Here is a 13,927-nt window from a genome sequence, read left to right on the forward strand (position 1 = left end):
GCAATGCGGCCACAAGCCAAGGAACGCCTGGGGCCACCAGGAGCTGGAAGAGGCAAAGAATAAATTCTCCCCTAGAACCTCAGAGGGAGCACGGCCCTGCCAACACCGTGACTTTGGACTTCCAGCCTCCAGAGCTGTGAGAGAATAAATGTCTGTTGCTTTGCACCACCCAGCCTGTTACGGCAGCCCCAGGACACCAATGCAGTACCTTCCATGTAGAGAGTGTATGCAGCCCTGCCTCATTCCACAGGTCCCAGGGGTCAGTCCATTCCACTCCCCACAGGCCTTTCTTTTGCTTTACCATCATATTCCTGTGGCAAAGTGCCACAGAAGAGCATTTTAAATGCTCTGAGCTCTTCCAGGAAGAAAATACCCCAAATCCAAAACTTCGGGGACTTTGTTACCGGGCAGAATGAGGTTCCAAGCACATGCGTGCTTTGCAACCTACTTGCAGATCAACGCTCTACAGGCTAATGGGCTAGGATGTTTTAATATTCATTCTGGGACGGGGCAGTCGGTGCTGCCTCTTGGTGTCAGTGTAGGCAACCTCTGCATAGCCACACTTCACAATTGCAAGACAGCAAGATAAACCTTCCCCTGAAGCTCTTCCCCAGGAGATGAGTGTTTCTATCCTGAAACACACATCTGAAGTTCTCCAATAAGGGAAAACAATACTATTCACTTGGCCTCACCGTCTATCCATTTTGAAGACTCAGCCCCGTGACCCTTAAGAAAGTGTTTGCATGGCAACTGCAAACATTCTCGCCAGTTCACCAATCCCATAGTTTATGCACCTACCAAATGTAGTCAGGGCCATCAAGAACCGTCTGGCCCTGATAAATTTTAGCAGCTGGAAATTCTGCATTGTCCAGGCCAGTGTGGACTTCACAAGGCATCCACAAGATCTGGCAGGAGCTGCCTGTGGTGCTGACCCCAAGAACGCTTACAAGGCAGGTGAAATTGGCCCCCACCCTGCTTTCTGGTGTCCTTTCATTCCCAGTAGTTTCCAATCACTTCCCAAGGTGTAGGGACACCACTGGGGACCACTCTTGCCAGAGCCCGTGGCCAGTTAGTGCAGACCCTCGAGACTGGATCACTGTTCACAGAAGCAAGTCCAGACAGGAATGATCAGCTGCACTGGCCAGGTAGAAAATGAGTCCCTTCCTCCCCGAGGGTGTTTGGATGTTAAAGGCGTTTGCGTTTTCTTCTCTAGGATTTGGGGGAATCAGGACGATGCTGGGGCTGGTGTATGAGGGTTTACGCGGACAAGGCTCAAGGCTCCTCACCTCTCTTCCTTACCCTGCTCAGTAGGAAAACACACACAAGAGCCGCCCTGTCATTTTAGCCTAGAGAGAGCTGTGTGGCCAAGAGGGAGCAGGGCAGGGATAGCGACTGTCTGAGCTGCCTCCTGCCCAGGGGTCCTCCCTGCCCTGTCCCTCCCTGGTTGCCTCGGCTCCAGGCAGGACTTGGTCCCCAGAAGGCCTCGCAGCCCACCTCCCGTGGCAGGCCCTGTGCGCTCTGCCCCCACCGTCTCTGTCGGTGACTCATCTTTCCATGTTCATCTCTTGGCCCAGGAAGGCCTGCAGCTCCCTAAAGCAGCGATGCTGTGGACTGCAGCTTCATGTCCCAGCATGTGACACGCTCCCTCCTGTGGTGCCGTGTCACAGGGAGGCTGAGGCACAAGTCCTGGGTGCCAGAGGGCAGCACCGCTGGGCCTGTGTTGCTGCAGGGGTCCCCACCTCTTGTTCTGAAATGGACCCCCCTGGATAGCCTGGGCCTGGCTCTGGGGCTGGGAATGTCGGTGTGGGGCCAATGTCAGCTGGTACAATAGTGTCCTCCAGGGAAGCAGCCAAGACTGGTGTCTCCCTCCAGGGTCCTGGTGCAGGGCTTATGCTCCACGCAGCTGTCCTGGTGGCCTCTAGCTGGCTTGGCCCCTGTAACTCTGCTCTCTGCTCCCGGGGGACCATCCTCAGCTCTCATTCACTCTCTCCATCTCATTTGCAGTGGGTTCCTCTCAAGGCTAGCACCTCCACTTGATCAGCCCGGCACAGCATGGAGAGAAGGGTGGCCCAGCACCCCCTGAGGGCAGAGCCCCCCAACACCATCCCACACAGAGGAGGCCCCTCCCAAAGGATAGCCGGCCTCCCTGCCCCAAGCATGACCCTTGGGCTACTTCCCCAAAGCACAGGCCTCCCAGAAACAGGGCGGGCACGAGCCCTGTGACTGGCAGGCTCCAAGGCCATCCCAGGGCTGCCTGAGGCCAGGGAAGAACGTGCCAGAGAGCTGCTGTCCCCAGCTCGAAGCTGCTGGCCACCACCAAAGCCAGTCTCATGCCAAGAAGAAATAAATAAACTGTAAAATACTCTTTTCCTCTAGCATTCAGCCACACAGAGAATGACCAGCTATGGGAAAACAGCAAGCGGATGGATGAGGGTTTCTCCACTCAGTGCTCAGAAGCAGAACTCACACCTGGAAGCCATAAAAGGACGGCCCCTCAACATGCCAACACCAGGGCAGTCCTGCAGGGCTTCTCAGAAGAAGTGTGCCAGCAAGAGAGGAGACTAGATATACAGATAGATGATCTATATTATAACAGTACATATTATAATATAGATGGGGATAATGTCCTAAGACGTCTCTATGGGAATAAGGACTTAGAAAAGACAGAAAAGTAGCCGGGCGCGGTGGCTCAAGCCTGTAATCCCAGCACTTTGGGAGGCCGAGACGGGCGGATCACGAGTTCAGGAGATCGAGACCATCCTGGCTAACACGGTGAAACCCCGTCTCTACTAAAATACAAAAAAAATTAGCCGGGCGAGGTGGCGGGCGCCTGTACTCCCAGCTACTCGGGAGGCTGAGGCAGGAGAATGGCGTGAACCCGGGAGGCGGGGCTTGCAGTGAGCTGAGATCCGGCCACTGCACTCCAGCCTGGGCAACAGAGCCAGACTCCGTCTCAAAAAAAAAAAAAAAAAAAAAAGAAAAGACAGAAAAGTAGAAAAACAGATGTGTCATGGTAGGGGCCAATCCTGTCTCTTTTCATTTCCTTGATGTTAGAATGCCCAGGAAATAAAACGTCAGAAGAAATTGAAGAGATTGCCAATTTCACATCCTCTTTCATTCTAATAATTTGGGCAAAATGGGCTGAGCTATTGACTAACGAAGGAAGAGATTCCCTCCCAGTTGCTGGGTGACTGGGAGAGCTGCTGTAGGTGCAAGTCCGGTGAGTTGAGTGTTAAACTGCGTGTGCCTTGCTTCCTGCCCAGGCCACCGTTGCAAGGAAGAGCGTGCTGGTGGTTCGCCACGGGGAGAGAGTGGATCAGATCTTCGGGAAGTCATGGCTGCAGCAATGCTCCACTCCTGACGGTAGGTCACGCTCAGGCGGGTGTACGGACAGAAACACTATAGATCTGACCAATGAGATCTCCTTCTCAATGACCTTACATGGCACCAGATCCCCCGAGGCACCATTCTGTAGAATGACCATGGGTAGACGTATATGTGGAAAACGTGCCTGCTACATCTTCCTCCAGGGGTGTTCCATGTATGCATCTGAGTGTGTGTGTTGTCTGTAAGAATCTTCCATCAACTTCTCTGTGGATGATGGAGGAATGGTTCTCAATAGGAAGCAGATCTGCTAGTGTGAATGCTTGAACAGGTCTTTTCATCCCAGCAGCACATATGTAGCATTTCGTTAGTGAATGCACCCCAACCTGTGGTCTCTGACCCTGCCACTTCTGGCACACGCTGTACCTCTCAGTCTCATCTCTGAACCTCTCCAACCTAATCTTGACTGCTGTAATTTTTGGCTATGCTGCTTAACAGATGGACGTATTCTTGAACACGCCTCCAGCACACCCCAGCTTTGCTCCTCTGAATGCCAGGAAGTAAGAACAGTGCTTATAAATACACATACCCACAAGCCAACCTCTGTACTTATGATCAATGTCCACATCAGTGCTCATCTCCTAATAGGAAGCCTATAGTGTCACAATTTCTAAGCCATGACCCATTACATAAATTAAGGCATTGAACATAGTGACAGAACCAATTCACAGTTGCTAGGTTAGCTGAACCCTTTCGGGATCCCCCTCCAGAAGCCCAGCAGACCCAAGAAAGTGGGAAATGAGTAGGGAAAACCATTGGCAGATGACAACCACACACTAGAAAAGATTCTGAGCACATAGCATCATGATCAAACATATTTCCAAGAACTCACAGAGCTAATAATATGGTCACCTCTATAAAACAAGGTCAAGTAAAGATACAAGAGCTTAAAGAAGCAACAATAAGACAATAGGCGGCTATCAGGATGCATTAACAAACATATAAGAAACTTTCTTGGAATAAAACAATTTTTTTAGCTATTGAATTACTGAAGCTATAGATTGAACTGACACACCATGTCCATGGTGGGGAAAATCAATACAAAACAATCAACACCAAAAATACTTACTGGACTTCATAGAAAAAGAAAAAATATTTGGTCATCTGGACAAAAGATCAAGTCACTTATAAGGGAAAATATTTTAAAGGCACTGGAAATCCCCAACTGAAAGGAAACTCCTGGCGGATCTTTTCCCAAGGTAGAGCGGCCCTTGATAAAGTAAAGAATGACATCTAGTTTGTCTGAGTTTTGTATATTACAAGGTTTAATAAATCACAATGAGGTATAGCCACATCCTCCTCCAAGGTGACCAACCTCAGGGGGCCCCTCACCTCACCCCATATTCCACACAGACTCTGCTCCCATCGGGACCTGACCTTGGCCCACATCCTTGTCATCTCCTGAGTTCTGCCCTCTGCCTCCAGAGTGATCACAACTAAAGTGTCGATGACAGCAAAGTACCTAAATGGAGTGTGTTGACATTTTGGCGGGGATCACAGATGCCTTTGAGAATACAATAAAATTGATGGACTTTCTCTCTGATTTTAAAACTACCTTTCCCAACAGCTAATGCTGGCATTGAATAAACACCTCTAATTTCAAACAAGAGTCTCTGCCCGTGGAAATCCCAGGGAGGGAGTCTTCAGAAAACTCCTACATGGAACCTAAAACATAGGCATGAAAAATAGCCATTGTGCCCCGCTGACCCCTGCTGCCTCCCACTGCCCCCCACCCCCACTCTGAGTTTGTGCAAGGCAGTGGGCCAGGATGAAAGGGCCTGGCATATTCCAGGGTGCAAAGGGCAGGGGCTGCTATGTATGGCAAAGCAGGTCTCAGGAAGGTCAGTGTGGCTGCTGGAACCTACTAGTAGCCAGGAGGCTTGGGGTCCCTTTGGAGAATGTGAAGGCAAACCAGAGTGCACTGGAGGGTGCAGTGTGTCGTGGTGCCCTGTGTGAGGATAATCAGTCACCCTGACATGAAACCAGCCCCCCGACTTGTTGGCCACTCCCTCTCGCACCAGACGCTGGGGTATGGGTGTTACCTCACTGGCTCCTCAAAACTGCTACTCTTTCCCTGTTTTTTACTGATAAGAGAGATGAAATCATTTGCTTCTGGTTGCACAGTGAGGAGATGGCGATGCCAGGATTTGCCACCAGACTGTCAGATCTTAGAACTCAAGGTCAAACTCTACGTGAACCCTGACACCAGGCAGCCTCTGGTGGGAGAGAGTCCCAGTGAGCCCACCTAGCTTCCGGCCTGGCTTCAAGCAATTGACTAAAGAATGCACAACACAGGCATCTCCAGTTCAAGTACTCTGTCCCCTGAGCAAGAAGGATATGTTTAAAGCTAGGGGGATGGATCATTGATGGCAACTTCAGATACTTACTGAGTTATGCTAAACCAGTCATGGAGATACTTTATCAGGTTCTTTATCAGGAAAATGTAAGAGTGAATCTTCGTGGGGCATTTGGGGAGGACAAAGAGGGTTGCATAGTTCCTGGGGCTGAAACTTAAGTTTTCTGCGTTTGAGAAAATGTTGTGTGCACAGCCGAGCAGCACTTTCTTCTCAAATTGAAGCCACGTTGCAGAGCATATTCAGAAGCAACACAGTTGACAATAATTTCAATAATAACCTTGCTGTTAGAGTGGGTCTTGGTCTTGGGGGTTTTGTGGAACAAATCTGTTCTAACTTGATGAAACTGAACATCTGATGCTTCCTTATACTTCAGGGAAATACTACAGGCCAGACCTGAACTTCCCTTGTAGTCTGCCCAGACGGAGTCGTGGGATCAAAGACTTTGAAAACGATCCCCCATTATCATCCTGCGGCATTTTCCAGTCCAGAATTGCAGGTATGTTTGAGGGCTGTATAGTAGGAAAAGTAACAATAACAGCAACAATGATTACCCAGCCTGAGCCCTAGGTACACACCCTTTGATACAGTGTTAGCTTTGTCTCCAGTCTGTTGAGGAGGCTGGGGCACAGAGAGGTTAAGCAACTTGCCCAAGGTCACACAGCAAGAAAGGGGCAGTGCAGAGGTTTGATCTAGGAATGGATGATTCAGGAAGTTGGGAGGAATGAAAGACAGGCATAGAGAGAACGAGAGAGGGGAGGAAAAATCAACAACCACTGTATGCACCAAGGAGCTCACTTTACAATGGAAAACCACATCCTCTCATTGGTTTTATTTCCAAATCTGTCATTTTGGGCTTCTGTTTCATGTCTGGCGGTTCTGCTTCTACGTAACTGAGGTTTTTTAAACAGAAGAGACCACTGAGTTCATCAAGTCTTCATTTCCTAAATTCAGAAAATGGAATCCAGAGAAGCAAGTTACCCCAATGGTTAATTGTAGAGACCCCCATGGCCCACTCTCCCGGGCCCCCACCCAGTGGTGTGCTCAGAAATGTTTAGCCACCTGCTCTGGGCAGGGTGGGAAGCCCGAGCAATGGAGTTATAGAGTCCTAGAGTTATAGTTATAGCACTTGCCAAGTGCAGTGGTGAGAATACTGCACTCCCTGACAGCTGATTCCAGGCTCCCACTGTGAGGTGCCAGGACGATGAGTCGAGAGGAGACAGTGGTCCCAGGCCTCTGTCCCTGGCTCGTAGGTGACATCTTTTGTCTTCCTCTCCTCTTCTCTGCATGTCTCTGTGCCCAGATTTCCCCTTTTAGAAGGACGCTGTCATACTGGATTAGAACCCACCCTAATTTAATTGATTGAGGTGCACACCCTTATTTTAACTTATCACTCTGTAAAAATCCTGTTTCTAAATGAGTCACATTCTAAGGCACCAAGGGTGAGGACTCTAACATTTTTGCAGGGGAGGGGACACAGTTGAACCCAGAAGAGCCTCCACTGGAACCTCGCTCACCAGCTTTGGGGCTGTGCAATTTTTCTGCCGTAGGGACTCCCATATTTCCCTGAGAGCAGGGCTTCCAATATCACAGGGGGAAAGGCGATGTACAGGCTTGTCCTTCCACGAGCCGCAGTGGGTCTTGAGTCTTCTCAAATAACCACACATGTGAAGCCCGGCCCGTTTCTGAACTCACAGTGGTACAGATCCAAAGCCCAGGCCCACAGGGCTGCTTCTCTGCTGAGGGTCTTAAGGCCTGAAGTCAAGGTCTCTGCTGGACTGAATTTCCATTGGGAGCTTAAGTCTCCTTCCAGACTCATTCTGCTGTTGGCCAAATTCAGATCCTTGCAGTGGGAGGACTGAGGTCTGTTCCTTGCTGGCTATTAGCTGGGGGCTGCTCCCAGCTCTAGGTGCTGCCCACATTCCTTGCCATGCGGTCCCCTCCATCCTTGCAGCCAGCAATGGAGAATGTTTTGCTGAATCCTTCTCACTTCACAGTTCTCTTTTTTCCATGACTGGCTGGAGATAATCACTGCTTTTAATGGGCTCACCAACTTGGTCAGCCCCACCCACCTTGGATCCCCTCCCTTCTGCCATAGGATGTAACCGTCCCAGGAGCAACAGATCATCCTGGTCACAGGTTCCGCCCATACTTGGGGGCTGTGCAGGGTGTGTCACACTAGGGGGTGGAAACCAGGAGCCCTTTGAGGACCCTGCCTACCACAGGGAACACGTGGCTCATCTGCCATCAGAGGCTAGGATTATGAAGGGGCATTTTCTGCCTTTTTCACTATTTTCCAGGGGATGCGCTACTGGACAGTGGTATCAGAATCAGCTCTGTGTTCGCCTCCCCAGCCCTCCGCTGTGTGCAGACGGCCAAACTCATCCTGGAAGGTCAGTGAGAACCTCGGTGAGCTTCTCCTACTGCCTTGACCTTGTGGCTATTCTCCAAGGGGAGTGGGAAGGGAGTGGAGGTGGAATTGGATGACTGGCAATGAATGCCCACACCAAAGTCATCAGGCAGGTATGAGCCAGCCCTCCAAGGATGCTGGCAGGCACGTTGAGTCCATGAGCGTATCTGGAATACTAGGACCGTCAGACCAGTAGGGGCTGGTGTAGCTGAATGCCAGGGCCTGTCCTCACACTGTTTCTCTTTGGCCTCCGTCAGCTAGACATTTTAAAAATACACCTGGAAAGGAGCATTCAGAAACCTTCAGAGCTGGAAACAGCTGCTATGGTTCCTTCTAAGTCTGAAATGCATGACCTTTCCCAGGGCAATGCACTGCGCCAGTGGAGCTGTCCAGCATCCTCAAGGGCTGATATGTGTCAGGAAGCCATGGGCAGACCTTTCTGCAGCTCCCATCTACGGGAAGAAGAAAGTTTCTGCCCAGAGGAGAGCAGCCTGTCCCAGAGGCCTGAGCTCTGCCTTCAGCCTGAACCCTGTCCTGCTCCTCTTTGTCTGGGAAGAGGGATGAGATCTCAGTCCCCAGGCAGGGACTGGCTGTGGCCAGGAACACGGGTGACATGGGAGAGGGCATGTGACCTCCATGGTGACAGGGGAGAGGACAGAGCACACAGATGCAGATGCAGCAGGAGGGCAAATGTCAGGGACAGGGCTTGCCTCGACTTTCTCAGAGACCTAGGAATTCGGGCCACCAGCAGAAAGTGGGGGCAGGGACTGTGGGAAGTTTGGAGTGCGCTAAAGGTATGAATGGCTGTCAGGGAGAGGGGGCCCAGGTCATGGGCTGGGAGATGCAGGGTGACTGCTGGGCAGCACTCAGAGCCCACCCACAGTTTGTGAGCATGAGTTTAAATGGAGATGCATTAGCCGGACTAGGGAGTCTCTTCCAGCTTAGACCGGGAGTGGGTGGAGAGTGGGATGCAGCTAAGGGTGGGGTTGAGCTGTGAGTACAGTGGAGCCAGAGGGGACGGGAAGACTTGAGGGCATAGTGAGAGGGTGACCGTGCCCATGGACTTCCAACTGGGTCAGCTAGGAGACCGAGCACGGGGGAGGTGAGTGCAGGAGAAAGGAGGTGATCCGAGTGAGGGTCAAGATCCACGAGGGGGGCTGTTTGGAGACAGCAGAGTTTGGCACTGCACCATGGCAGGGCTGCCGTGGCTGGAATGACAAGTCCCAGGTGGAAGGAATGGGTGCTCAAGGCAGACAGGAAGCCGTGTCCTGCAGGAAAGGGGCAGGAATGGAGGGGCCATGGAGGAGCCATCCCGAAGATGGTGGTCTTGCTGGGGCTTGCACATGGGGCCACATCAGAGCTAGGGCCACAACTGGTAGGACTCTTGGAACAGTAGTGCATCCATCGCACACGTGTGCATTGCCAGTTCCCATGTCCTCAGATCCCCTCTACCCCATCAGAGAGGCTCCCTCAAAGCACCTTCAAATCCAGGTGCCCAGGAAGCCCCGGCCAGGAGCGGACCTGACTCCACCCACAGAGCCTCTCAGGCTCATCATTCCTGTGCTGTGCTCTCCTGAACCTTCCATCCCATAATCCAGTTCTAGTTTCATGAGGCACAGAAATCCATTTTATCAGCATGGAGCATCCATGATCCACCTTCCACGCACTTAAAAATGTCGAGACACTTTCTGCCCACCTCAGTCTTGCCGCTTCATCCTTTCATTTCCCTCCAAATTGTGGCACAGGACCCCAGCCCCCTGCACAGCATCTCAGGTCACAAGACAGAAATGCAGATTTATTTCACTTTGCCTTGGAGGTTCCCATGTTAATTGCTTCGCCGCCCCTCTGGGCTCTCAATGAGCCCGATGAAGACCAAAGAACAATATCAGCTTATTTGACCAAACCACGAAAGGACTCAGGAATCCCCAAAGGCCTGACGGCAGTGTAGCCGGAGGCCAGAGGCAGCTCCACCAGGGCAAGCAAGGCTTCCACAATCCTTGTCCCTCCTCACAACGCTTGCATGCACATACGCATACCACACACCACACACACCACACACACACCACATGCCACACACACACCACACACACCACATGCCATACACACACACCACACACACCACACGCCACACACACCACACGCCATACACACACACCACACACACCACATGCCATACACACACACCACACACACCACACGCCACACACACCACACGCCACACACACACCACACACACCACACGCCACACACACCACATGCCATACACACACACCACACACACCACACGCCACACACACCACACGCCATATACACGCACCACACACACCACACACACACCACATGCCATACACACACACCACACACACCACACGCCACACATACCACATGCCATACACAGACACCACACCACACGCCACACACACACACCACACACACCACATGCCATACACACACACCACACACACCACATACACACCACATGCCATACACACACAACACACACACAACACACACACCACATGCCATACACACACACCACACACACAACACACACACCACATGCCATAAACACACACCACGCACACCCACATGCCATACACACACAACACACACACCACACACACACCACATGCCATACACACACACCACACACACCCACACGCCATACTCACACACCACACACACCACATACACACCACATGCCATACACACACACCACACACACAACACACACACCACATGCCATACACACACACCACACACACCCACACGCCATACACACACAACACACACACCACACACACACCACATGCCATACACACACACCACACACACCCACACGCCATACACACACAACACACACAACACATGCCATACACACACACCACACACACCACATACACACCACATGCCACACATACCACATGCCATACACACACACCACACACACCACACACCATACACACACACCACATGCCATACACACACACCACACACACCACATACACACCACACGCCACACATACCACAAGCCATACACACACCACACACACCACATGCCACACACACACACCACACGCCACACACCACACGCCACACACACCACACGCCACACACACGCACCACACACACCACACGCCACACATACGCACCACACACACCACACGCCACACACACACCACACGCCACACACACACCACATGCCATACACACACACCACACACACCCACAAGCCATACACACACCACATGCCACACACACACACCACACACACCACACACACCACACGCCACACACACACCACACGCCACACACACCACACGCCACACACACGCACTACACACACCACACGCCACACACATGCACCACACACACCACACACCACACACCACACACCACACACCACACACCACACGCCACACACACACCACATGCCATACACACGCACCACACACACACTACATGCCACACACACACACCACACACATCACCACACACACACCACACACACACCACATGCCACACACACACCACACGCCACACACACACCACACACATCACACACCACACGCCACACACAACCACACACATCACACACCACACGCCACACACAACCACACACACCACACGCCATACACACACACCACACACACACCACACGCTACACACACACCACACACCACACACATGACACACCACACACACCACACACACATCACACACCACACACACCATACACCACACACACACCACACATCACACCACACCACACACACCACAGACCACACACACATCACACACCACACACCCCACCCCACACATACCACACACACCACACACACACCACACACTACACACACACGCCACACACACACCACACACACATCACACACTGCACACCACACACATCACCACACACATCACCACACACACACCACACACACACCACATGCCACACACACACCACACGCCACACACACACCACACACATCACACACCACACGCCACACACAACCACACACATCACACACCACACGCCACACACAACCGCACACATCACACACCACATGCCACACACACACCACACACACCACACGCCATACACACACACCACACGCCATACACACACACCACATGCCCCCTCCACACACCACACACATCCACACACCACACACACCCACACACACCACACACCCACACACACACACCACACACCCACACACACACACCACACACTGCAGGGAGGAGTCAGGGAGGACTCGGGGGCCTGGTTGAGGAAGGAGGACTCGGGGGCCTGGTTGATGGGGAAGGACTCGGGGGCCTGGTTGATGGGGAAGGACTCGGGGGCCTGGTTGAGGAAGGAGGACTCGGGGGCCTGGTTGAGGAAGGAGGACTCGGGGGCCTGTTTGATGGGGAAGGACTCGGGGGCCTGGTTGAGGAAGGAGGACTCGGGGGCCTGGTTGAGGAAGGAGGACTCGGGGGCCTGGTTGAGGAAGGACTCAGGGGCCTAGTTGATGGGGAAGGACTCGGGGGCCTGGTTGATGGGGGAAGACTCAGGGCCCTGGTTGATGTGGGAGGACTAGGGTATCTGGTTGATGGGGGAGGACTCAGGGGCCTGATTAACTTGCTTTAACTCTCTTTTGTAAGCATGCTTGATGAAAGAGCGCCTTCCATGGACCTAAATCACATTTGAGGAACTAATTTTATGCCCAGCATTTGAGTTCCCAGTGAAAACATTCAGGTCCTTTTTCCACTCAAAAAGAGGTGGCCTTACTTTATGGCTCTTCCTTTAATCAAAATATAGAATGCTCGGGAAGTGTGAGTTGCAGGGAGTCAGAATGTTCCAGAAGATGGCTCCTTCCATTGTTCACCTCTTGCCCAATCTGTGCAAGTGTTTATCAGGAAAGGGCCTCATGAGGCCAACATTCTTCGCGATGGGTCACATCTTGTCCATTGATCGGTGGATCCGCCATGTTGGAGGATGCGGGTGGTGGGCTGGTTTCACGGGTGCTCAGGTGAGCCCCAGCATGAGCCTGCTGCCTGGGACACTCACCAGCTCTTGGGAGACTCTGGTCCTTCCTGGCACACAGGGGGCCATCACTCCTCTGATACCTTCCCACTGCTCATCAGTTTTGACCTCAGAAATAGCATGGCTGTTCCTAATCACAGAACGGTACTTGCCAAGAAGAAAATCACACTGTTTAAAAGGTATGATTTAGACTTGTGTGTGACGGTCTGAGATCTAAACGGAGACTTATTTATGCAAAGTCAGGGTAGATGTTGAGGATGATAAACACTTGTATTCTGTTGAGTCCAGAACTCAAACTGGAGAAAAAAATCAAGATACGAGTGGAACCTGGAATCTTTGAATGGACAAAATGGGAAGCTGGAAAAACCACCCCAACCCTCATGAGCCTGGAAGAGCTGAAAGAGGCGAATTTCAACATCGACACTGATTACAGGTATGCTGTTCGAAAGTTCTCTGCCACGGGGGCTTTTCCAGTTCTTATTAAGGAAAACTTTCATGACACTGTTAAAGTGGTGAGAAAGGCTTTATTCAAGAGGGACTGCTGCAGTTGGGTTTTGCAGCAGGGGAGAGAGGTGGGGCTCAACTCCGAATACAAGGAAAAGTGGGGAGTTATAGCCACAGAGCAGGGTGGGAGTTGGTGGATGGAAAATTCCTGAGAAGGTGGGTCATTCTTGCTAAACTAACCTAAACGGGGACTCTTGCTAAAGGCAGGCCGAGGTGATCAGACATCACCTGGTGGGGGTGGTAGAG

The 13,927-nt window shown here is 51.9% G+C and overlaps 1 protein-coding gene across 3 annotated transcripts in view; it reads left to right on the forward strand.

The window, feature by feature from the left end:
- Positions 1–13,927, forward strand: part of LOC105472583 (ubiquitin associated and SH3 domain containing A) — a 50,099-nt gene that overhangs the window by 28,447 nt on the left and 7,725 nt on the right. For all 3 annotated transcript variants that reach the window (XM_071095756.1, XM_011725961.2, XM_011725962.3), the window contains exons 8-11: positions 3,264–3,363; positions 6,115–6,237; positions 8,039–8,131; positions 13,466–13,610. In XM_071095756.1, the coding sequence (XP_070951857.1) occupies positions 3,264–3,363; positions 6,115–6,237; positions 8,039–8,131; positions 13,466–13,610 (461 nt within the window). The remainder of the gene's footprint in view (positions 1–3,263; positions 3,364–6,114; positions 6,238–8,038; positions 8,132–13,465; positions 13,611–13,927) is intronic.

Source organism: Macaca nemestrina, chromosome 4 (genome assembly GCF_043159975.1).
Source record: "Macaca nemestrina isolate mMacNem1 chromosome 4, mMacNem.hap1, whole genome shotgun sequence".
Classification (NCBI taxonomy): domain Eukaryota; kingdom Metazoa; phylum Chordata; class Mammalia; order Primates; family Cercopithecidae; genus Macaca; species Macaca nemestrina.